This window comes from Bremia lactucae, linkage group LG4, assembly GCF_004359215.1.
Source record: "Bremia lactucae strain SF5 linkage group LG4, whole genome shotgun sequence".
Classification (NCBI taxonomy): Eukaryota; Oomycota; class Peronosporomycetes; order Peronosporales; family Peronosporaceae; genus Bremia; species Bremia lactucae.
The window spans coordinates 7,413,681-7,438,290 of NC_090613.1; the positions used below are offsets into that span (position 1 = coordinate 7,413,681).

The window sequence follows — 24,610 nt, forward strand, 5'->3', positions numbered from 1 at the left end:
GAGATGCCGGAACCGCAATGCGGGGGGGTTATTGCACGCCTGCTTGGACGTTCGTACGCAAATGCTCAGCGACCGTCCTGCCTACAGAGGTTTACGCCACGACGAGTTATCGCTTCACCGGCGCTGTTGTTATGGCTTGGACACCTTGCACTTAATATTAGTTCTTGAACAACACACATAAATAAGTTATGCCTACCCCTTTTGCAGCAAAATAGCTCTTTGTCTGACCAGGCGCAATTTGTCCAAATAATTGGCTGTCCTAACACGACGCAATTGGTTAAAAGACCTTTGCGCAGGTCCACCATTTCAATTTGGGGTTTTTCGTGTTCACACTTCAAGGTTTAATTGTAGAGAACTGACGCACGCTGCACCATCAATAGTCTCTACATTTTGGAATCTGCTTGCCGACGCGAACATTTGCTCCGTCTAATATTTCTAAATAGATATGACTCTGTCTCTCGCTTCCAAAGACCGCACCTTTTTATTTACTTCCGAATCAGTGAATGAGGGCCACCCAGACAAGCTCTGTGATCAGATTTCGGATGCCGTGCTGGACGCTTGCGTGTCTGAGGATCCGAACTCTCGAGTTGCGTGTGAGACATGCGCAAAGACTGGCATGGTTATGATCTTTGGTGAAATTAGTACGAAAGCTGTCGTCAACTACGAAAAAGTGATCCGAGACACCATCAAGGAAATCGGGTACGACGACCCTGCGAAGGGTCTTGACTACAAGACTGTCAATGTCATCGTTGCCATTGAGCAGCAGTCTCCTGATATCGCTCAGTCCGTTGACTCTGTCACTGACGAAGATGTTGGTGCGGGAGACCAAGGAATAATGTTTGGTTACGCTACTGACGAGACACCTGAACTTATGCCGCTGTCTCACGTTTTGGCCACCAAGCTTGGTTCAAAGCTTACTGACGTGCGAAAGAATGGCACACTTGACTGGATTCGCCCTGACGGTAAGACTCAAGTTACTGTTGAGTACAAGCAAGAGGACGGTCGGTTGATTCCGCAGCGCGTGCACACGGTGGTCATCTCCACTCAGCACAATGATGACGTGACCAATGAGCAAATTTCGGCGGACCTAATTAAGCACGTCATTCAGACTGTCATTCCTGAAAAGTACCTTGACGAAAACACTGTCTACCACTTAAATCCATCCGGACGATTCGTGATCGGTGGACCGCACGGTGACGCCGGATTGACTGGCCGTAAGATCATCATTGACACTTACGGCGGTTGGGGCGCACACGGTGGCGGTGCATTTTCTGGCAAAGACACCACTAAAGTCGATCGCTCTGCCGCATATGCTGCCCGGTGGGTTGCTAAGTCCATAGTAGCGCAGGGCCTCGCCCATCGCGTAATTGTGCAGCTATCGTACGCTATTGGAGTTCCGTACCCGCTATCTGTTCATGTCGACACATATGGCACAGTGAAGGAAGGTCTCACCGATGATGAATTGGTAGATATTATCAAAAAGAATTTCGACTTGCGTCCGGGAATGATTCAAAAGACGCTGCAGCTGAAACGTCCGGTGATGCAGAAGACTGCTGCGTATGGACACTTTGGTCGCGACGATGCGGACTTTACGTGGGAATCTGTGAAGGCGCTCGAGCTGTAGTTTTGAAGTATGGATGATAATCTAGTGCCCTCTGCCTCGGTATATCTTTAACGAGAACTCACTCAGCCATCATTTTTGGAGTGACGCAGAGTGAGGTAGAATTGGCTTTGCTGTTCCCGTCCATACGCAGCTCGTAGGTATATGCACTCCTGAAATTTATTATCAGCTGTCCATGTATTCTGCGGGACTTGTGGAGGGTATAAATAGCTAACCCGTTCGAGTTGGTTTTAAAATTGATAAAAATGCGACAAATTAACATATAACCTGGGGAATGTTTGAAAGCGTTATCTGCTTGGCTAACCTTGTAGGAACAAGTAAAGAAATCAATGGCTCTGCTGTGAAATTTATTCAGTGGCACGGTATCCCTTTTGCTGAGCTTTAACAGTAACCACTGGTGCCCGGGATGCTGATACGTCAACAATCAATTTTTTTTCACGCTCAATTGCAAGTCGGCTTAGCTACTGTCGCCCCCCCTGTATGACACTAGGAATCTAAATTGACGCGATTACATGAAATGGCGTTGCCCCCGTAATTGAAAATATTTTAATGAATTTCAACTTTTGTACGCTTTTAAATCAAATTTAAAATGCGGACTCACAATTTATCAATTTCAGTTTCGTGCTGGCTGAGTGACACCTCGCTAGATGCTCACATTGTATTAACACCATTTGGGAACCGGCAAGACTTGGCGTCCCTCGCCGTCAAGTGCGCTGATTCAGCAGGGCAAATTTTATCCTGCCCAATGCCTTTACTTTTGGTACCTTACTTGTCATTAAAAAAGTTCATTCAGTACAGTTTGCCATAATTCACTTTTTCGTCACGACCTCTCGATCCCACGGACACAAGCGGTGCGACTTTTCCCCAGCTTTTTTTGGCGACGGAGACAATCGAGACCAGCACAAACCACACACGGCGTGACCGCAAGGTTCCATATGCACAATTGCTTCATCGCTATAGCACAGCTGGCATAGACTCGAATCGTTTTCTACTACCATCTCGAGGGAGCTAGCCTTGCAAGGATACTTATTTATTCGATAACTTGGTTGAATGGGTTTGCGCGATTGTCTGAGTGTCTCTCGACTGGCCGTCTCATCTAGAGGTGAAAACATAACGCTTTGCCTGGAAGTATTACGTCTCGATTTTGCCAAAACTCGACTATCCTTAGCACGCAGCTTTTGACCTTTGGCACCGCTTGATATCGAAGTATTATTATTTTCAGTGCCCTCATCTAAATTTTCTTTGGCATTGGGATCAAAATTTTCCAGATTTGAAAACATATCGCTCTGCCTATTATAGCGAGTTCGTTTTTTTCGCGAAACTAACATGCGCAACAGACGAATGAAATAAAACTTACAATTCAATAAGTACGACTTAAAATAAAGGTATAGTACCTGGAAGTGGGCTTGTAGATTGAGTGTTTCGCTCGGAAATACGTGGCTCCAAATTGGTCGTTTGGAACACCTGAGTAAATTCCTCGGCCCAGCTGTTCCACAATTTTATCCGGGCATTGTCAACTGCAGTCCGGAATGGTGTCTTGTCATTTTTGCATATTTGCGACCCCGACGATTTGTTCGATACCGATCTAAAAAAGTCTGCATCAACAATTGAACTTGAGCTGATATCAATTCCCAATGTCTCCATATATAATGTTTTTGCGCTTTCTGTGCTCACGGCTAGCTCATTTATATGGTGCTTTAAAATATGTTGGCATTCCTTTTTGTCTTGCACAGGATGCATTTTTGTGACATGGTTGATCTCATGTGTTTCCAAGTACTCCAAGTATCGCTGCTCGTACGCGGCGGAAGACATCAGCATTCCAGTGACTTTTTCTGAATACTCGAATAGGCCGTCTATATTCTTTGAGTAATTCACCTTCATATGCGTTGTACGATGCGCGTCTGCTTCCTGCGATTCTTGCTTGATCTGTTTCAGATTATCTGCTAGCTTTTCTACGTTTTCCGTGCAATACTCTGCACCTTCCGAATACTTAAGGATTTTCGCTGCCAAGGCTCCTAATTGGTATGTCCCTGCATGCACCGTCTTAGCGATGTCGATTGCTTCTACACTCATTGCCTCCAGCTTGGTATGCTTACGGACAAGCCGCCGAAACTTCACCTTTTGCGAAGTAGCAGTCTCATCCGGCGTTTTCACTTTTGGCTTTATTCTCTCATGTCGTTCAGCTGCTACAGGAGTACACTTCACGGAATATTTAGAGCCATCATGTGCCTGTTTATCCAGTGCCTGTTTCTCAAGTGCCTGTAAAAAATCATCCCGGTGCGTAGGACAAGCAAATGGTCCAGGCATGAAGGTAAACTCGAATCGATTATGACCCATCAATATTACCTCCACTCCCTGCGCTCGCTTCTGCAGTGAGCTAGGCTGCACTGAAGTAACATATTTCATTGGCACATGGAGTACGTCTACCGATTTATAATCGTCTCCTTGCGTCTGCTGATTCGTGATGTCTTGGAGCTCCTTCTTGCGCCTCCGACATGCGTCTGATTCTGACTGTGATGACTGCATCCACACAAATCCACCACCCATTTTAAGGGGGACCACGTCTAAAGATCCCAGGCCACCATTAATGCCCACGCCATTAAACTTGGCGGCGACGTGGTGATGAAGGGCACTGCGTTCATCGCGATGCCGATGTCGCCGAAAGCGCGACAGAAGGCGCTCGGACATAAAGAAGGGACTTAGCGCACCTAGATCAAGATGCTTCGCAATCTGTGCCGGACTCCTGTCAAAAAGCTCCGAGAAGGACCCAAAGCCGTAGGAGTCTGCCGCTTCATCCATCTTCCGTGAATCCTCGATGTGACCTTCCGAAATGAATAGAACATAACTTTTGAGACCAAAAGTTCTCAAGACAATATTAATCTAAGAGAGTGGAAGCGGGTCCTAGTTTAAACGTTCGATTTTATTATTTGCAGAGTAAATTTTTTGTTTTGTGTAACGGGGTCGTGATTACATAAGGTCCCAAAATTGGTCCGAGAAAGTGATCTTCAAACGACAAACTCTCAACAAGTATGAACCGGCGCGGCAGCAGCACGCGCGTTCTTAGTATCATGCAGGAGCTGCATCAACTGCGTGAAAAAGTCTCTGCATTTTCCGAGAAAAACCGTGAGCTAGCTAAAGCGTTGGTAAGTAGGCTTTTAGGCGGTAGATGCACCTCAAGTCACATTACTCTGCACTTTTATCGCAGACTATCACCAAGCAGGAGCTTACGAAAGGTGAGTCTGTAGGAGGTTACTATGACTTCAATTATGACTTGGCTGATAGTGGCTTTGCAGCACGATCAGCTCAAAGCGCCTTCTTTTCGGACCGAGGTGGGCTCGGAAATGAATTTAGGAACCTTATGCCTTCAATGTTATCTTCTTTCTTCTAGTTATGGAGTGGATGAAAACCCATCGAAAACCGGTTGAAGGCAAGCAGTTTGTAAGCGCAACTGTTGTGAACAATATAACCTGACTTTTTTGCAACTAAATTAGTTCAACACCGGGCTATTCAATGCAGCTTTAAAGAAGTTGAACAAGATACGTTTGCGTCAATCGAATTTAACCAGCTCAAGAAAAAGCATTCTGTTTCTCCTTATCATAAGCGCAGAACTAAAAAGCTTTTTCAATCGGTAGGATGCTCCTTGAAAACGTAATTCTGGTATTCGGTGCTCATTAATCGTTGCTCGCAAACCCTAGAAACGACTATCATTGGCGCCAATTACATGTACAAAAGCACCGACAGCTTTTGATAAAGCAAACGTAATAAATGCATTGGGCGTTATATTAACACTCTGCTACTTATCAATATTACGATGGAAGAATACCTGTGCAGAAATCAATAGCAGTGCTACGAAAATTGTTTCGAAGGTTCGTGAAGATGCGGGTGTCTCAATATGCACTACTTTAATAAAAGTGATGTGGTTTCGTCATTCGCCACTTCCGATTCGAAACGAATAAACGTAAAGGTACATCCTATTAAGCATGGTTATATGAAAGAAGTAAAGTCAACCTTAAATATTCGTTGCAGAGCGGCGTGAAAAGGCGACTGCGTCAGCGAGATACCAATATGTCATACGTTGAGCCGAAGCTGAACACAAAACTTCGACGGGTCTATAAAAACTGCCACATTTACACAATTTGCAACATCTAATGGCTATAGGTGCATACTAGGGAGATTACTACGGCTTAGGCACACGTACAGGCCCACCAACTCATCAGCGATCTCCATTAAACGTGAATTCGAGGTCCCACAGCGCAAAGTTGGATTTAAAGTCCGCAAGCTTCAAGCAGCAACGCTTAATGTGTCAGAGCACAAGCTCTAGAAGGTCCATCAATCGTATATCTTACGAAGAACCCAAGCTCAACACCAAGCTTCGCCAGGTACGTGCTTGTCGCATCTTACTCAAAGAATTTTGTGATCTAATCCCCGATCGACATCCCAATTGCCTAGGGTGACAAGTTTACCTTTACTTAATATCGAACATTAGAACTCCATAATTAGTAACCTGCACTTACCATATCATTTCTATTCTCTATTAATACTAATTGGCCGACGTAGCGATTTTCCGGTTTAGCCCTTTCAGTAAACGGCAGCAACAGCACAACACAACCAAAAGCGACGGCTTCACCTGACTGACTCCCTCCCTTAAATTGCCTAAACTAGGTGTCCTATGGGCTGCGCTAGATCTAAACCTGTAAGCCGTTTTGCAGCTATGAGTGCAAAAATATCAATCATTAGTCTAAACTTGGGAGCTAATCTTCATCTGCACATGCAAGGACCTCGATGTTATAGATAGGAACTCGCAGCTGAATTTAAAGGATGAATATACTGCCACAGTGAACGGCAAGGCGACTATGTCTACCACGAACGCTAATAGTTTTGAAGAGCAGTATACGCTGGGCAAGATTATCGGCTCGGGGACCTATTCAGTCGTGCGCATCGCGGTTCATAAGCCCACGGGTCAGCGCTACGCTATCAAGTGCATCAAGCGCGAGGGATTAGTGGCAGAGGATATTGAAGCTCTTACGACCGAAGTTGCCATTCTGAAACAGGTGAGCTACAACCTCGTAATGTTATGTCGTGGATCATCAAAATTGACATTCTGACTTGCCCACAGATGAATCACCCGAACATCATGATCCTCCACGACTTTTTCGTCGAAGATAAATTTTACTATTTAGTGACAGAGTTCATGGAAGGTGGCGAGCTCTTTGACCGCATTGTCGAGAAGGTTGGTATTTGATGATTACTTAGTATTATGAGAATTTTACTCATCTGCTCAATTTTGTCGATTCTTTTAGTCGTACTACAACGAAAGAGAAGCCCGCGATCTGATAAAATTATTATTTGAGGCCATCAAGTATTGTCATGATGCCAACATTGTGCACCGCGATCTTAAGCCTGAAAATCTCCTACTTACAAGCAAAGACGACGATGCTTCCATCAAATTGGCAGACTTTGGTTTTGCAAAGAGGATCGAATTTGATAGTGAAGGCCTTGTAACGGCATGTGGCACACCTGGGTATGTAGCTCCAGAAATTCTTGAGGGCAGGGCGTACGGAAAGACGGTAGACATCTGGAGCATTGGCGTCATCACGTACATCTTGCTTTGCGGTTACCCACCGTTCCACGATGAAAATCACAATGCGTTGTTTAAGAAAATCAAAAAGGGCAAATTTCAATTTGATTCACCGTACTGGGACCACGTTTCGGACGACGCCAAGGACCTTTTGACGCAGATGCTTGTCGTGGAGCCGGAGAAGCGGTTCGTGCTGTTATTGCCACTGTTGTTACTGCTTTTAGCATGTTTCTAATTTGCAATGGATTGACAGCGCAACAGTGGATCAGCTGTTGAAACATCGCTGGGTCACAGGCACGGACGTTGCCACTGTGCAGCTCACGAGCGCTCTGGAGGAGTTACGCCGCTTTAATGCACGCCGCAAATTTAAAGCTGCTGTCAGTACTGTATCGACGACCGTCGGTTTCAGCAAAAAATACAGCAAGTCACATAGCCAGCCTCAGTCATTTTTCGATGAGTCCGGGGATTTTGACCTCGACAACCTGCCTGAAATCTCACCCGTGGAGTTGGAAGCGGGCAAGAAATGACCACGAAGTCGAAACGCAATGAAAAATCTGGCTTTATTATGTTAAATTTTATAAATAAAATTACCGATTATTGTATAGGTTAAGAATTTAGTTTAACTTCGACCATGACGGCAGGAGCTTGCGAGCGTCGGCAACTGCCGTACGATGCGCTGAACCCAGAGTGGGAAAAGCGAGAATTTGAAAAGTTCCAGGCTTCATCTGGCAACGCCCGGCAGCAGGCGCCGTATGGATCGTATCTTTTTGGGCGGTTAATGCAGTCGGATTTGCATGAAAGCTGTCTTCCAGCGCTGCCCGCAGACATCGCAAAGTGTAATGGTGCCACTGTCCAGGGTATGTGCATTTTACAGGTAAGGTGAACGATTTATAATGCGTAGCGCTAGAAATTATAGACTTACGATGCGGCTACAATAAGTAGTTAGTGGACGTGGCCAATATTGGAGCGAATTTCGAGTATCGCACCGAGTTTTCTACCGCTGGACCAGCACGTACGCTTAAGCTTGGGCTCACGGATGGTCACCAGTTGGTGTTTGGATTCGAATTTACCCCACTACCGCAGCTTAGCGTCAATGTAACGCGCGGTACCAAGATAGTTGTCGAGAATGTACCCGTGAGGCATGGACTGCTATTGCTGGGGCACGATAATTGTCAACTGTTGGAGAACTCAACAGTCAGACCAAAACGCGCCACTGGAATCAAACATCATCCACCGAAGACGGATGGATTGAGTGCTGGAGTTTACTCGACTGCCCTCATGACATCTCAATTTAACTCTTCACAGCAAAAGTTGCCTGCAATTCCGCGTCGGCTGATGAAAGCAGCACCTAACGATAATTCTCAGTTAGGTTCTGTAAAAGTTTTGTCGGCACCTGTAAAAAAAGTTAGCCAAGCAGCTGCGATTAATAGTGCACTTCTGCCAGTTTTCGTCGATGCACCCTCGTCAAACGAAATATTGGACAGTGATAATACCGATCCAATGATTGAACATCTATTTTACAGTCCTAATACCCCTCGACACTTGGTAAGTTCGGATGATTCGAATAAAGAAAAAGCCAACACCTCTAGAAAGCGGGCCAGACCATCATCAGCCGGTCAAGTTGCAACGAATACGTCAATGAAAATGACTCAAGACATCCTTGTTTTGTCACCACAACGATCATCAAGCATTGCCGTTGGTGCGTCGGCTTCAAGCATATCGCTGCTAAATCAAATTGATAATACAAATGGATTGGCAACAATACGACCGCTGCTGAATCCAAAACAACCTTTCCAGTACTTTGATGCCCGCTTGCCGAGAATGTCAGCACCGATCGATGCATTGACGACAGCTAGATTCCAAATACGCGGATGCATCAAGTCAGTGGTGGGATTTCAGTTTAGCACTGGTAGATACCAGCTCCGAGTATCTGTCGAAGATTGTACTGCTTCAAGAAAAGCTGACGTAGCTGAAGATTTCGTGACGCGACTCATGGGTGTACCATGCTCAGATTTCTTGCGAACAATGCAAACAAAGGTTCAAATCGCGCATATTTGGGCGGCAAAAATGCAATTTGCGCTTATGAACTTAGAAGGTATCATGACCTTTGATACAGGGATAGCCACAACTACATTCGACTCAGTGCCACTGTTGCTAATAGATTGCCGGGATTTTCAATCGAACGATACTCGCGAGCTGTTGCAACGGGTAAAAAATTATCGTTATCTTAGAAAGTTCGACACTTGAAACGATATTGGCATAACGGATGTATCTCCTTTATTGCGGTTAATTCGTTCAGAGCGGGGATTTGCACATTAAATGAAACATAACGTCAGCATTTCTTTGTTCGGTCGCTTCAACTGCAGGATTGCGTGGAATTCCTACTAAAACGTCATTCTTGGGTGTGGCAGTTGACGGGTACATTACAAACATAAAAGTAATGTACTGTGCCTCTTCAGCGTACATATTGCGATCACTCTCAAGAAGGGTTTTGCATCGCCGACGCCGACGGTTTATATTAGCGTGCGCCACTTCAGTATTAATTGAATGGCCAAAGTCCGCAGCTTTCGCCAAAACTTCATACTCAACGCGTGAGACTTCATTTGCTAAGGTGACCGACCGGGGGTACGTAAGTCCACTTGACTTGATCTTACCAACGCAACACGGGGCAAGAACGTACGCAGCTCGCTCTGCTAGACACTTCCGCATTACCATGTCCGTAGCTTCACCGCACGCGTGCAGCGCAACTCCCACATTAAAATGGCTGTGATAGTCATCGACGAACCCGCAGAATACATCTACATTTGTGAGCTGTGCAGCAGCAATGCGCTCTTTGGCTGGAAAAAATCGGTCAACAACAATACAGGCAAACAGCAAATATTCCCACCGATTGCAAGCGAAGGCTTCTTTTTGTCGAGCAAAATAAACTTGCATTGTGGAAAGAGAAAAGCAAGCGGTAGCACCACGTATCCAGACCCTGCGCAAAATTCCACGACAACATCGTCTGGCCTGCAGTTGAAAAAATATCCGTTAGCCTCCAGGTTTGCGCAAATTCTACAAACATTGCCGTACCGAAGGATACGTTGCAAGAAGACTGCGAGATTGTCGACTTGTTGTCGCTTCTTCGTCACTCGCTCTGGAGGCAATTTACCGTCTCGTGGATGAATCCCCCTCGGAAGATCGGCCCAGGGAATAATTTGCTGCTGTGTTTCTTTCGCTTGACTTGACTTGCAAGAGATGTTAATAGGGTTACAGTAGTATCTGAGCTTCGATCGGCCAAAAGTTGTGCCTTCAACGCGTTCCAGTAATTCCTCAAACCAAAGCTGCGAGTTTCTCGGCGCCTTTAGGCCTTTCTTATACAGCTTGCGTCGACTTCGCTCTCTTTGCGAAATAGTTGGCAATTGACCAGCAGACGTTACACTAATTGTGGTTGCAGCGCTTAAAGTAACCCAATCAGCCTCATCCCAGGTGCCCCAAGTCAACATTGATAGTACGCTATTCATGCTTGTGACAGTGGCAAATTAAACCAAACTTTCAAAAGTCACTAAAATATTTTGTAAAAGAATTACACCTCCCGCCACCGGCTGTGGCACTTGTCGAAATGACTTCCCTTTTTGCTAAATACTCACAACTGTAACGGGGTGTATCGTCACGTGAATCTAACACTTAAAGATTGTTAATTAATATAGGGCAATGATATTGCCACCCGACTTTTTTTATTGCTACCCGACCATTAATAAGTCCACCCCATTTGCTACTGTCTCGCATGCCCATTGGCTACTGTCTTGAGTCCCGTCCACAATATGTATGTACAGCGCCCTACCAGACGTAATGAAATGCGGTTGGAGAACCGTTGTTGTGGTACATTTACTTTATGCGTAAAATACCCTTTTATCATATTCTAAAATAGTTAATTACTTACTTAAATCCCAATTATTATGGGTAACAGATTTGGTCGCCGCCAGATTTATATCTGGCGGCCGAAATCTATTTTAAATTAGCTAGGGTAAGGTTTTAGATTAAATAATTAAATTAAGTGCAGTTCTTCCTTTGATCTTAAAGCGTTTAAGTGCCTTCCTAAGACATGCGCGTTGGTCTGTAAGAGATAGAAGCCTTTCTATGGTATATCCTCATGAGCACTAGTTGCCACTTGGTTCTACGAACACCGAATCTTGAACTAGCATTCCTTAAGCTTTAATAGCTTGTACTACTCCCTGAGCTGTTAAACCCATTATTTCAATAAAACTAAGTGACTCTCTGAGTATGAAAGTCTTCCTCTGACTTTAGGAGTGAGGTAGCTCCGTTACACCTGGTAGCACTCGTAGCCAATCTGCACCTGGGTCTTTACAAGACTAAACCTTCACGAAAATGGAAGAGGCTCCAGAACGGTCAGAAGCGCAACGCGCCGCTTATGACAAGCTCAAAATCTTATCTGGGTTTGAACACATGGAATTTATTATCTCCCAGGGCCCAGAGGTCCTCCATGCAAGGCTTGAAGCCTTCATGCGATACGAAGCCACCCTGATCGGTCAGGTACAGGACCACGTAGCGGCATCTATGCCAACCCGGTACATCCATGTACCTGACTCAGAGCCGAGGGCTCGCCCTCTAGCTGTAAATGTGAAGACATTTAAGGGAAAAATAAGAGAAAATCCCCCTTTTTGGATTAAGTAGATGAAATGTCCATTGATTCCGCCTTGTTCTTAACAGAAATGCAAAAGGTGGCAATGGCCATTTCCAAACTTGAAGGTAGAGCCATGGAGTGGGCACTATCGTGCCGCACATCCATAAACGACGCTTTTTCCTCATAGGATTCGCTGGAACAGCAAATGATCAGCATGTTTGAACCGCGTGATCAGGCTTTTCGCATGCGAGCACGGCTCCTAGCAACTCGACAGGGTAAACGAATCGTAGGGGACTTTGTCTAGGAGTTGAGAACTCATTGCATCTATGCATCAAGACCCGGTGCGAGAAGCAATTGTCGTAACAATTTTTTGAGGGTCTCAATGAGGGCGTTGCCCGGACGGAATTATTCCGATCTCATCCTGCTACTTTCGAAGAGGCAGTTGCCATAGCGCTACGCGCTGAGTTCGACTTTAAGTCTGCTCGCGTTAGCATGCCTGCTTACTGAACAAGCTCTTCGAGCACATGGGTTCCGTCTAATCGAGCGGAACCCATGGACCTAACCCTCGTTGAAGAAGGAGAAGAGGCTCTTTAAGCTGTGGAACAGCATGAGACCATCCGTAGATGTTATTTGTGCGGAAGCACGAAACATTTACGTCCGGCCTGCCCCCTACGAAATTCGCTTAAAGCTCGATAAAACTCCAACTCCGACCTATACCAGAGATCTGGTACGATGCGGGAAAACGTTGATACTCAGTAGGTGCGAAGCGCCCTACTGGGGGAGACCTAGGCTCTGTTGAACCTCTAGGAGGTTCGAATAAACAGAACTTAGCTCCAATAAGCTCGGTGCTTAATGGCACGGGGCGAGAGTAGAACCTGGCTTGCTAGTCCCTCAAGCGACTGTAAAGGACTTTGATAAGCCGTTGTCAATTTTAATTGACTTAGGAGCGTCTTGCAATTATGTTCGACGCTTTTCCCTTGAAGGAAGTCAACAATACGTTAAGGCGCTTAAAGCGCATGAAGGTGATACAATCACTGTTCACTTAGCGACAGGGACTCGTGTCACTGTTCCTAAAGTTCCATCGAACTTAGGTATAAAGTATCTGGACTTTGACAGTTTGGAACGCTGTCTCGTCCTTGATTTGGATTCGAGATATGATCTCATCCTTGGTATGGCCTGGTTAGAACACCACGAGCGATGGATCGATTGGAGGTCTAAGACCTTAGGCGCCACTCGCAGTGTTTCTGGCAAAGTTTTAGAGAGTCTTGAACCCACCTTTGCTAGGCAATAAAAGCGCTATTGGCGCAGATCATCAAATGAGTCTGGCAGTGTTTTAGACATTGGCATAACTGAGTTAATAAACTCCAATGTTATAAACATTAATTTTGAGTCCGACTCAGCAGAAAGAAGTGGAACGGCACGTACTCCGTCGATTGACACTCGTTGTAATAACGATTCACTGAATGCTGAAAGCATTGTTGGCGGTTCGCCAGGACCTCAAGGATGTAATATCCCTGAGCTACGTGGAGTGGCACGTCTAAGTCCACCGAGTATGGTCGGCCGAGGTGGCATCAAACTGAGTATCAGTAGTGACACTGTTGGTGGTTCGCCAGGACCTCAATGGTGCAATATCTCTGAAAGACGTGGAGTGGCACGTTCAAGTCCACCGAGTGTGGTCGGCCGAGGTGGCACCACGAGAGAGCAAATCTCCTCATTCGACACCGACATTTTGTGTCAAAAAGCCAAATGGTAAATGGCGCATTGTACATGCTTATAATAAGCTTAATGCTGTCACTATACCAGCACAATCCCCCATTCCTAGAAAGGATATTCTTCAGAACAAGTGGGATGTACAAAAATGTACAGTGCACTGACCTTAGTCGATGCTTACTACCAACTGCTTATGCGAGCTAGCGATATCCCGCTTACAGCAGTTAGCACCCCCAAGCGGTTTGTTATGGGAGTGGTAGGTTATGCCACAAGGTCTCTCCAACGCCCCGCAACATTTAATCGTCTAGTGACGCAACTTTTTCGCCCTCATCGAGGTTATGCATAGATTTTTTTTGAAGAATTTTTTGTCCATAGTCGTGCGGACCAGAGTCGGTCGAATATACAAAACCATTTAGACCATTTGCAAGCAGTGCTCGAATGTATGCGCACAAATAAATTGTATGTCAATTCATAAAAGCATTTTTGGCGCAGACGAAATTTCTCTTTGGGATGCTTCACTGGAATGCGAGGCCTTATAGCGTATCCTCCTACGGAAAAAAGCCATAGTAGATTGACCGGTTCCTAAAAACCAAATGGATTTGCGTAAGTGGTTGGGTCTCGCCAATTATTTACCCAAATATAGCGAAAATTACGCTGATATGGCTAGGCCATTATCGAATCTCCTTAAAAGGATACAGAATGGTGCTGGGCTAGCATTGGACATAATGCTTTTCGAGCAGTTAAGAATAGTATTTTTCATGCCCCGATCCAAATTGGTCTTTCAGTGTCGTCTGTGACGCATCGGATTTTGCCATTGACAGTGCTCTGTTACAAACAGATGTTGATGGGCATGAACGTGTTATTATGTTCGAGTCTAGCCAGCTTAAAGCTTGCGAAAAAGAGCTACCCAGCCCATGACAAAGAATTACTTCTATGAAGTATGATCTCGTCAAATTCAGAGTTCATCTGCTCGGCTCTAAGCCGTTTATGATATATACAGATCACGCGTCATTACGCACGGCGACTAACTCGCCCCATCTCTCACAGAAAATGGCCCGATGGCTATTCTCGCGGAATACAAAAATCGAGGTGAAGTATAAGCCCGGCAAGCAGAATGCTTTGGCCGATGCGTTATCTCGCAGGCCGGATTATGAGCTCTCTCATTTAACGACTATCACGTCGCCTATTCTGAATTAATCCGTTCGGCTTACGCCAAGAATGAATAGTGTGTAGCTCTGCTACGAGCTCTAAGAACTCCAATTCAGGTAATTGATTGCCGGCACGTTTTCGTGCAAGGTTACATCGATTTTCTATTGATAACGACCTGTTGCTTAATTGCACAGACATCGCCGACCCTCCGCGTGTCGTTATTCCTCATGATGAAGACTTGAAGTACCCAATTCTCTATGAGGCACACGAAACTGTTCTTGGTGGTCATCTCGGTGAAAAAAAGACCTACGGCTCTGTAAGCCAGATTTATTGGTGGCCCAAACTTTATAAACGGGTCAGCACATATGTTCGCACATGCGAAACTTGCCAACGGGTTAAACCCTCGGCGCATGCTGCTGCGCCACTGGCGAGATTTCCCGTCCCCATAGCTTGTTGGGAGTCCATTAGTATGGATTTTGTTTTCGGTCTACCGAAAGATTCAGCCGGTAACTCCGGCATAGTGGTCTTTGTTGACCGATTGAGCAAATGACTAACTTAGCGGCCGTGCCGGATTCCATTGATGGTGAAGGTACAACAAGGCTGTTTATCGATCGCGTGTTTCGACAACAGGGTTTGCCAGTGGCAATTGTCTCTGATCGGGACCCCCGTTTCACGAGTAAATTCTGAAAATCAATTTTCTGAGTGCTTGGCACCAGATTGGGTATGTCCACTGCAGATCATTCGCAGAACGATGGTCAAACTGAACGTGTCAATCGCGTCATTGAAGACGTTTTACGCAGTTTGTGGGCTCAGACACCAAAGCGCTGGAGCTCAATGCTCCCAGTGGTCGAATTTGCGTTAACTAACGCTATACATGCCTCTACAGGCTATACTCCGTTCTATGTCAACGGTCTCACTCACCCACGCGTTCCGTAAACGATACCACTGCGTGGTTCAGGGCTTGGTGGGGGAGAATTAGCCGATAGGCTTGCTGATATCAGCCCTGTTCCGTTCGGAAACAAGTAAGCAAGTTTCTCGCGACGCGATTTAGTGTCTCAAGACATGTAAAGGATACGATGGCTGGCAGCCAATACAAACAAAGAGAACAAGCCGACGCCAAAGGCAGAAGCTGTATTAATTATTATATGGTCGGAGACCGAGTTTTACTAACGCTAAAAATCTACCTACCAACTTGGTTTCCGCGGTCTTCAAGACCAAATTGCGCCCGCGCTTTATTGGACCATTTACGGTCGTGGCCAAGAAGGACCTAGCTTATATGCTAAACCTTCCTAGCAAGCTGCGTACACACCCAGTGTTCTACGTTGGCTTACTTAAGCCATATCGGGACCCTTCCATGTGGACTTAAAGGCGCTTGCGCCGAGACAGGTGGTCGTGCCGCAGATTGCTGCATCCTCACCAGAATGTCCAGCTGGCCCCCTAAACGAGACTGCTGACGCTTTAGCGTCAAAAGACGGCCCCGAACCGCTTATAAGAGCTCTCAACCCGAGCAAGGATCTCACGAAGAAGTTGCAACTCGTGCCTTAGAGCATCATATGCTTCCGCCGAAATTTCGCCTCCCTCCGCGCTGCTTGATGCGCGGGGGAACCTTCAATTTTATGTGAAGAAACTTTTAAAGCGAGTCGTCGTAATGGTCGATACCAGTATCTGGTGAAGTGGCTAGGGTACCCGTCTTCTGAAAACTCGGGAGTTCGAGGTACCTCTTCGGCAAGATTGCCCGTACGCCGTTGACGTTTTTGAGCGCCAAGCTCACGGTCAACTCGCGTCAAACGATGCTTCCCACCACTAGACGTGGGATAGGTGGATCAATAGCCTCAGTGCGGCTTTGATCCATGGTTGTACGGTCAATCGAAGCACTGAAATATTGTCGAGGCCTTTCTTCGTTTTGCGGCATAAATGCCGAACGTAACTGCCCTTTGGCCTAAGGGTTGGCGAAACCGAAGCGAAGCTTCTAGTCCAAACGAATATCAGCCATATCCACAGACTTTCTAATATTCTAAATATTACGAAGGCGGCGGACCCGGTGTACCCAATTCTCAAATGAGACTTTGTTTTCACTCGTTGTTTCGTTTGGAAACAAAACGATCGGAATTTTCCTCAGGGAGGTCACCGAAGCCCCACTGGCTTAATCACGTAAATGCATCAGATACTGACTTAGCGTCATTATGTTTGGCGTAACATATCGCTCATGAAGAGCGTCGCGAGCAGCTATCTCCTCCGGCGTCCTTGCCGGGTCACCGGAGATCCAGGTGCCCAAGCTGTGACCGCTATCTCTTTGAGACGCTCGTCCGCACTAAGCGTAGTGAATCTATATTCACTATGAGCTTTAGTTTCGCTATCTCGGTAGCTCGTCGACAAGCTTGTTCCTCTATGAGGATTGCTTGCTCTTGCTTTTCATCGAGCGGATTAGTAATGATGTTGGACTCAGGGTTTTTTCCTGCTAAATGCAGTTAAGAATTAGCGGCACCACGTTCTGGGAACGGATTCGGGGCCCGCCGACGTTCATCCGGAGGAGAAGGCGTGTAAGAACGACGCTCTTTCTCCTCATCCTCTGATAGAGAGTGGCTTTCAAAGTCCACCATCCCCTCATCGTCGAGGAAGGTGCTAAGAGTCTGTGACTCACGCTTGATTGTCATGAGACAAAGGAAAGAAAAACAGAACCAAACGATTAGCTGATTAAGTTCCAACCTCAAAGAGGAAATGAAGCGAATGTTGTCACTCGGTGTCTAGAGTCTGATGGGGGAGGATGTAATTGAAAACACATCGGTTGGAGAACCGTTGTTGTGGTACATTGAATCTATGGGTAAAAAAACCTTTTATCCTTTTCTAAAAAAGTTAATCACTCAAATCCCATTTATTGTGGGTAACAAAAACGGTCGCCGCCAGATTTATATCTGGCGGCCGAAATCTATTTTAAATTAGCTAGGGCAAGGTTTTTAGATTTAAATATTTAGATAAAGTGCAGTTTCCCTTTTGATCTTAAAGCGACAAGTGTCTTCCTAAGGCTTGCGCATTGATCTGTAAGAGATAGAAACCTTTAAGGTATATACTCTTGGTCACTAGTTGCCACTTGGTTCTACAACCCCCTGAATCCCTTGAACTAGGATTCATTAAGCTTTAATAGCTTGTTCGAATCCCTGAGTTGTTAAATTCTTTTGTTCTATAGAACTAAAATACTCTCTGAGTCTATAAGTCATCCTCTGACTTCAGGAGCGAGGTAGCTCCGCTACAGGAGGTCTATGAGTTAATTTTTGTAGGCGGGCACGTCTTAATGCGGCCACTGTTGTGGGGTGTATTGTATCATGAAATTAACACTCAAAGGTTTTTAATTAATATATTATACAAAAGGTAGATAATATCTGGAGAATATGAAGAAAATTGCTTTACATAGTAATATTCGGAAATTTTATGCATTGGTAGATATAGGCCATTATATTTACTTGCACCGCGGTCCAGTCAGCGCTGGACGTGCGCAAAGAGAGAGACAGATAAGACTTTTATTACATGTTTGTATTAGTTTATATTTTAGTTAGTATTAAATAGATAAAAGCAAAAGAACACAATCTTATTAAATACAGTTTACTTTTAACCCTCTTTATAGGAAGAGTGTTAAAAAGAGTCTTCCTCTGCACGTACTAGTGTACGTGAAGTGACGTGAGGCACCACTTGCTTTGAGGCAGTGCGAAGTGGACTTATACTGAAGCAGTACAAGTCGGCAGTGCCCCGTTACACCTGGTAGCACTTTGTAGTCCGTCCAAGGACCATGGTTCCATCATCTAACATGAACATGTAAGATGATAATGAAAAATACGCATCACGTTTTGCGTGATAGCTACTCCTTTCTTAGTGACATAGAAAGGAGTGCGGTAGAACGAATGAGTTCGACCGTAATGAACGATGCCATCTTGACCATGCTGTTCAGATCGGACATAGATGCCCTCCAATTAGCCATCGCCAAGTTCATATAACATGAACTTGACGAGGCGAAGGAGAAGGTAGCCTTGCTTAATCAGCAAGGCTCTCAAAAGGCACAACTGTTGAGGTTACAGCAGGTACAGACCCCTGTACCTGGGATGACACACACGCGTCGTCTGGAAACCTTAAAGATTGACATCTCTAAGTATAGTGGAGTCGAAGAAGACTCCCTCTTGAGATGGTTTGTCGAGTTAAACGATGTTATAAGGGCTCGTCATATCGTCGACGAGTTAATGTAAGTCGCATTTGCTCAGTCAAATTTGGCAGGTCGTGCCAAACCTTGGGCACCAGGCCTTAAGTTGCGCGATCCATATGTCTTTGGGTCGCTAGAGGCTTTTAAAGCCCGGCTCAAACAGACGTTTGAACCGCCTAGGGCTGTGTTCAGAGCTCGATCAGAGCTTTTGAAACTCAAGCAAGACAAACGTGATTTTCATGCTTATGCCCAGCACATACGACTCTTAGCGAATTGTACACGAGCAATCTAGTCTATAAGCACACTTGATTACGGTGTCCATGCAAGGTCTTATAGATGGTCCTGTAAAGGCCCACCTGTTCCGCTTGGAACTGGATACGCTTGATGAAGCAATATCCGTAGCGGAACAGAGGGACTTTAGCATGAGCCTGTCTCAAGCCAAATCATCGTCATATCGTCCTCCAAGACAACACGAGCTTGGAAATCCAGAACCTATGGACCTCTTCTTTGTCGAAAGCAAGAAACCTTGCTTTTCGAAACAAAAGCGATTGCAGAAATGCAATCGCTGTCAAAAATTAGGACACCACCCTCATGAGTGTAGTGCATCTAGCCCAGTACCGAGAGGTACTGAACGTATTTTTGGACCGAATGCCAAAAAGGGCAACGGTCGCGGGTCCGACGTTGTTGGAAAATCGCAACAGCGAGGCGGACCGCAAAAAAAACGGACGGGGTCAGTAGGGGCGCAACGCTCTACTGATCCAGCAACCTCAAGACAAACGAAACAAAAAAACCACTGTTGCAACAATCAATAATGAGTATAAGCCTAATGTTGCAACATTAATTTGCAAATCTCTTGGCTAAAGTTGCTTCAGACACACAATCATTATGTGTATCTGCACCAGGCGATGAGGTATCCGTGGTTTATGTCGTTAGTACGACTGCACAAGATCAAAGTGTGATTACTAATCACACTATGGAGTCAGCTGCTGGCAGCTGTCCGAATGCACAGGTAGCGCTAAAGGTCCACTTCTCGTATAATTCGAGTGGATTGAGACATGAATGTACGCATAGCGGGCGGTATTCAAGAAATATACCGGTTGTCCGAATTGGACAACACGATAATCGTAGGTCGAGCAGAGGACCCGACTGTGATAACGCAATCACAGTCGGAAGACATTGAAAGAACAAGTCCCACGTACTAGAGGAGAATTCTCCTCAAATAGTTAATGCTGAAGTGACTAGACTTCAGTATCCTGAGGGATTGATCCCTCGGCAGCTGTGGATAAATCCCAGGAAGAAACCGAGACATTGAATGTCTTTGTTAAGGACGGATCAAGAGTAGGCGCTAACACTCTTGATCTGTGTGTGCCTTCGAAATTAACTTTGGAGACTACTCAATTACTAAGCCTAGAGCCCAAGCGGTTCTTGAGAGATCTGCATAGTGGTAGAATCAAGTAGATCTGCGTACTCGTCACAGAGGACGAATACGTAACCGATATTTGGTTGGCGGTAATTTTTGCAGAGAACGAACGGGTTCTTAGCAGCTCATCGATGGACGAAAGTGTCTTCGATGTGAAGACTCGAATTGAGATATACTACTCAATCCTGGGAGCCACTTAATGCAAATCCTTTACACAAAGATTTAAATGAATTCAGGGATGTATCCCCTGAAGCAATTTCATACGACCTATATAAGGATAAAGGCACTCGACATGAGATCGAGTTCAAACCGGGCTCGAAGTACTGTGTCATGAAATAGTGGCCACTGCCTCGTGAAAAAAGTACTTCCGTGTGCGAAAAGCCACAGGAGGGTGGCGGATAGTACACGCGTTCAATAAACTGAATGCTGCAACTGTATCGGCTCAATCGCTGATACCTGGAAAAGACGTAATCATAGATGGTTTGTCTAAGAGTACCGTCATTTTGTGGATCTGCTGGATGGATTTTATCAGATCCTTATGCGTGAACGGGACATCCCGTGCACAGCAGTGAGCACTCCCAGTGGGATTCTCTGGGAATGGCTAGTAATACCACAGGGGCTTAATAACGCCCCTGCAACATTAAACAGATGCGTAGCGAATCTATTGAGACCGGTGCGAGAATTCGCACGAGTTATTTCGACGATGTTTTCGTCCATAGCCGGGCCATGGACGGAAAGACGGACGTGGAAGTTCAAGAAAAACTCAGGTTCGTCAGGTTCTTACACATATGCGAAAGCACAGGTTGTGCGCAAATCTCAAGAAGTGTATATTCGCTGCAAGCGAAATACCACTTCTTGGGTGCATCGTCGGAAAACACGGCGTGCGCTCTGATCCCGATAAGATCAAGGCAATAACCGACTGGCCAGTTCCAGTCGATGGTAAGGCATAAGAAAAGACGAGAAATGGTTATCGAATGCTGATAGTCAGCGTTCCTTTGAAGGTATTAAGTAAAGCTTGATGCAATCGCCCATCTTGGCGATTGCAGATCACGACAGACCATTCCATGTGGTCTGTGACGCCAGCGATTTCGCAATCGGCTGTGCGCTGATGCAATGCGATACCGACGGCGTGGAGCGCGTGTCTGTTACCAATTGCGTCAGCTGCGAACAGCAGAACGCAATTACTCAGTACATGACAAAGGCCCCTTGCCCTGAAATATGCACTGAATAAGTTTAGGGTCTATCTTCTCGGAGATAGACCGTCCATTGTATATACGGACCATGCGTAATTACACACGGCCGTAGATAGCCCACACCTCTCTAAATAATGGCGAGGTGGCTATCCTTCTTCGCGGAATATGAATTCTCCGTAGAATACAAACCAGGACGACTCTATGTCGTCGCTGATATGTTATCACGCCGACCCGATTTCGAGCCGGCTGCGCATTCCAACAGTGAAAATAATCCCACTGTTGCAACACTCATTTCAAGTGTTCCGTCATCCACCTTGTTTGATGACATAAAGAAAGCCTACACAGAAGATAAAGACCTTCTGCGTTTGATGGGTCATTTGATGAATACATCCAATAAATTAGTTCAAAAATATACTGGCTTTATATCGATCGTCAATTGGTCGATGCACAACACGCAACGGCTTACTGTACTACACAGCCGTTGCCGGTGAAACTCCACGTGTCGTCGTCCCAAGTCATAATGATTTGCGATTGCGCATCATGTATGAGTGTCACGATGCACCAATAAGTAGGCTACGTGAGAAAACCTATCTCACAGTAAGTCGTGACTTTTACTAGCCTCGCCAGTATCAGTTCGTGCGCAAGTACATTCGTGCTTACGAGGTATGTGAACGGGTGAAGCCTAACCCTTCATCCCGTGCCCCTTTTTAACCTCTACCAGTTCCGGCAGAATGTTGAAAGTCCGCATCTATGATCTTCGTCTTCGGGAAATTGAAAACGATCACAAAAACAATGAACCCCTTGTTTTTGTAGACAAATTCAGCAAATTGGTACATCGTTTTGCAGTACCAGAGTCAATCACGGCTCCGGGCTGTGCCCATGTCTTTATTGACACGGTATTTGACTCCACGGTTTACTTCGTGAACTGGTCTCGGATAGAGATCCACGGCTTACGGCGAAGTTTCGGCAATCTGTGTTCCGATTTCTCGGAACACGGCTGACTATGTCAACTTCTCATCTTCTAGAGACAGATTGTCAGACGGAACGCGCAAATTGCGTCCTCGAAGAGGTACTTCGACGTTACGTCCGATTGTATCTGAATTGGAGCGAGTTTTTGCCTATGGTCGAATTCGCCATCAACAATTCGGTGCATGCGTCTACAACGCAACCATTTCTGGCTCATGCTCATCACGCGTCGAAGTTACCCGCGAGTGATGTCGATATCGAAGCAATCGATACCGAAGCAATCGACATCAAAGATGAGAAAGATCTCATGGCACTCCGCACAAAGCGCACTGGAAAAGACAAAACAAACGAGTCAGCAGAGGAAATTTTGCTGGCTTGAGAATCAGTATTCCGTTTCGTACAGGATCCCATTGCTAACGCAGTGAACCGTCAGAAACGGAACGCAGACAAACATGGAAGAGCAAATGTTCTTTCGTTTGAAATTAATGACCTTGTACTACTCTCCACGGTTCACTTACCTAAGCGTGTAGTCACTAATGTGGGTAGCAGTAAACTACTACTTAAGTTCATTGGGCCATTCCGTGTACTGCATCGCAGAGGAAATGCATAAACAATAGAATTGATGGTCGGCTCCGCCCGTACCATCAGTGCGCGGTTTCTTCCAAGGACGAATCTGACTACCCTTTTTAAAGAATCCCTATAAGATTCCTGTGCTCACGAACCTGATTTTCATGCTGAATCTGGAGATACTCATGTCGGGTCCGAAGATCCTCGAAACCGCGGTGAGCTGACGACAGTTCATCACGAAGAGCGTGAAATTTCCGTTCGTACTCCAACTTTGAGTACGCACTCTTCGAACGATTTCCAACCGCACGATATAGTGAGTTTGCTGCTTCACCGAGTGACGTTTACCGCGCTCGTGTTCAAGATTCTCCTCCAATGCATGGAGGTAGTGATCGAGTTTGTCGATCTTCGACTCTATATCCGACACACGGTTGGGATCTAATCTTTCCTCTTCCACCACAAACATTAGTGTATTTCCACGGTGGTCAACGTTTCCTTGTGAAACGTATTCTAAATCACCGTGATATGAAGGGGCAGCGAACGAGTTATCTGGTTCGCTGGCGCGACTATCCACCTTCACATGATAGCTGGGAGCCTCGTTTCCAGCTGGTTGTTGACTTTGGGGGCCTCATTCGTCAGTATGACGAGACCCATCCGATGGATCAGAAGGTCCATCGGAAAACACGCGCCCCTGGCGCCTGTAAATTGATTGCAAAAAGTCAATCGCCTCGCGGATCCCGAGAGAGATGCGAGCCCATCCCCAACGCGAAGAAAGGGAGTAAACATTCCCTTTCACTCATTTTGCGAATGAACGCGCTCCAGGCTTGCATCAACGAGATTTTATCGCTTTTATTATTGCCACTGTACCATCGATGCTTATGAAACGCATCGAGATAAAATCATCATCAGCGCGAAATTTCTTCGCGCTGGGATCAAGGCCATGTAGCTTTGTCGCAACAAACAAAAGATATTTATTGTGAGGCTAAGTCTCTCCAGACAAGCTATTACCTAGCCGTTCGGTCAAAAGCCACTTTTTTCAGGGGCAAGACGGGACATGTTATTGTCTGCGCTTCCCTGAGTGGTGCCCACTGAAGCAGGGTTACCACGAGAACTTTTGTTGCGATGGCTTGCGCCATCGTCATCACCACGCACAGAAATATGTGCGGGTGACGGCACGGGAGTCGGTGCTGGCGATGAGGAATTAATCTCATCGTCAGAGCCAAACATGCTATAGCGAATGCAATTAGAACGTCTATCCAATTGATCCTCCTCATTCGAAGGCTCATAGTCAGCCGCCTGACGATAATCATAGACTGTTCTGTTTTCCTCGAGTCGGCCATTTCGTCCGACTCGAATTCGTAGTCGAACTCCAAGAGGTGTCGCATCCAAGTGGTGTATCAGCAAATGTACCCGCAACATTAAGAGTAGCGGGAGAAGATGACACTACGGCAGCGGAACGTCTGCCGCAAGAGACAATAATGCGTCGCCTGTATTGATTTACGTTAACGCTATGAGCTTGAAGATGGGCTTACGGTCGAGATTGCAAACCGGAAAGTAAGTTATATTTTGAGTTTAACTTTATCCTACCGTTAGCTTTAT

General features: G+C 45.8%; 4 protein-coding genes across 4 annotated transcripts; 2 read left to right on the top strand and 2 right to left on the bottom strand.

The window, feature by feature from the left end:
* Positions 1-304: 304 nt before the first annotated feature.
* On the bottom strand, positions 305-4,520 carry CCR75_002009 (uncharacterized protein). Its single transcript, XM_067960109.1, has 2 exons — positions 3,016-4,520; positions 305-2,942 (listed from the first exon to the last, which is right to left on the bottom strand). Exons 1-2 carry the CDS (start codon positions 4,418-4,420, stop codon positions 2,431-2,433), a joined length of 1,917 nt encoding a protein of 638 aa, XP_067816889.1. The 5' UTR covers positions 4,421-4,520; the 3' UTR covers positions 305-2,430.
* Positions 446-1,624, top strand: CCR75_002010 (uncharacterized protein; the record flags this gene model as incomplete). The annotated part of the gene is made up of 1 exon (XM_067960110.1): positions 446-1,624. The coding sequence occupies one exon, from the start codon at positions 446-448 to the stop codon at positions 1,622-1,624; it is 1,179 nt and encodes a 392-aa protein (XP_067816394.1).
* Positions 4,521-4,656: 136 nt separating the features above from the next.
* On the top strand, positions 4,657-10,887 carry CCR75_002007 (uncharacterized protein). Its single transcript, XM_067960107.1, has 13 exons — positions 4,657-4,764; positions 4,827-4,854; positions 4,915-5,048; positions 5,113-5,249; positions 5,317-5,585; positions 5,648-6,000; positions 6,071-6,314; positions 6,397-6,672; positions 6,738-6,851; positions 6,922-7,385; positions 7,453-10,036; positions 10,087-10,214; positions 10,277-10,887. Exons 7-11 carry the CDS (start codon positions 6,291-6,293, stop codon positions 7,724-7,726), a joined length of 1,152 nt encoding a protein of 383 aa, XP_067816888.1. The 5' UTR covers positions 4,657-4,764; positions 4,827-4,854; positions 4,915-5,048; positions 5,113-5,249; positions 5,317-5,585; positions 5,648-6,000; positions 6,071-6,290; the 3' UTR covers positions 7,727-10,036; positions 10,087-10,214; positions 10,277-10,887.
* On the bottom strand, positions 9,495-10,702 carry CCR75_002008 (uncharacterized protein; the record flags this gene model as incomplete). The annotated part of the gene is made up of 3 exons (XM_067960108.1): positions 9,495-10,036; positions 10,087-10,208; positions 10,272-10,702. 3 exons carry the CDS (start codon positions 10,700-10,702, stop codon positions 9,495-9,497), a joined length of 1,095 nt encoding a protein of 364 aa, XP_067816646.1.
* Positions 10,888-24,610: the final 13,723 nt, after the last annotated feature.

Bases quoted from the DNA above. Each gene is read 5' to 3' on its own strand.
- CCR75_002009 (XM_067960109.1), bottom strand. From the start codon at position 4,420: ATGGATGAAGCGGCAGACTCCTACGGCTTTGGGTCCTTCTCGGAGCTT. The intron at 2,943-3,015 runs GTACTATACCTT...TGCGCATGTTAG, and splicing joins ATCTACAAGCCCACTTCCAG to TTTCGCGAAAAAAACGAACT.
- CCR75_002007 (XM_067960107.1), top strand. From the start codon at position 6,291: ATGGGCTGCGCTAGATCTAAACCT. The intron at 6,673-6,737 runs GTGAGCTACAAC...ACTTGCCCACAG, and splicing joins AAGTTGCCATTCTGAAACAG to ATGAATCACCCGAACATCAT. The intron at 7,386-7,452 runs GTTCGTGCTGTT...ATGGATTGACAG, and splicing joins GTCGTGGAGCCGGAGAAGCG to CGCAACAGTGGATCAGCTGT.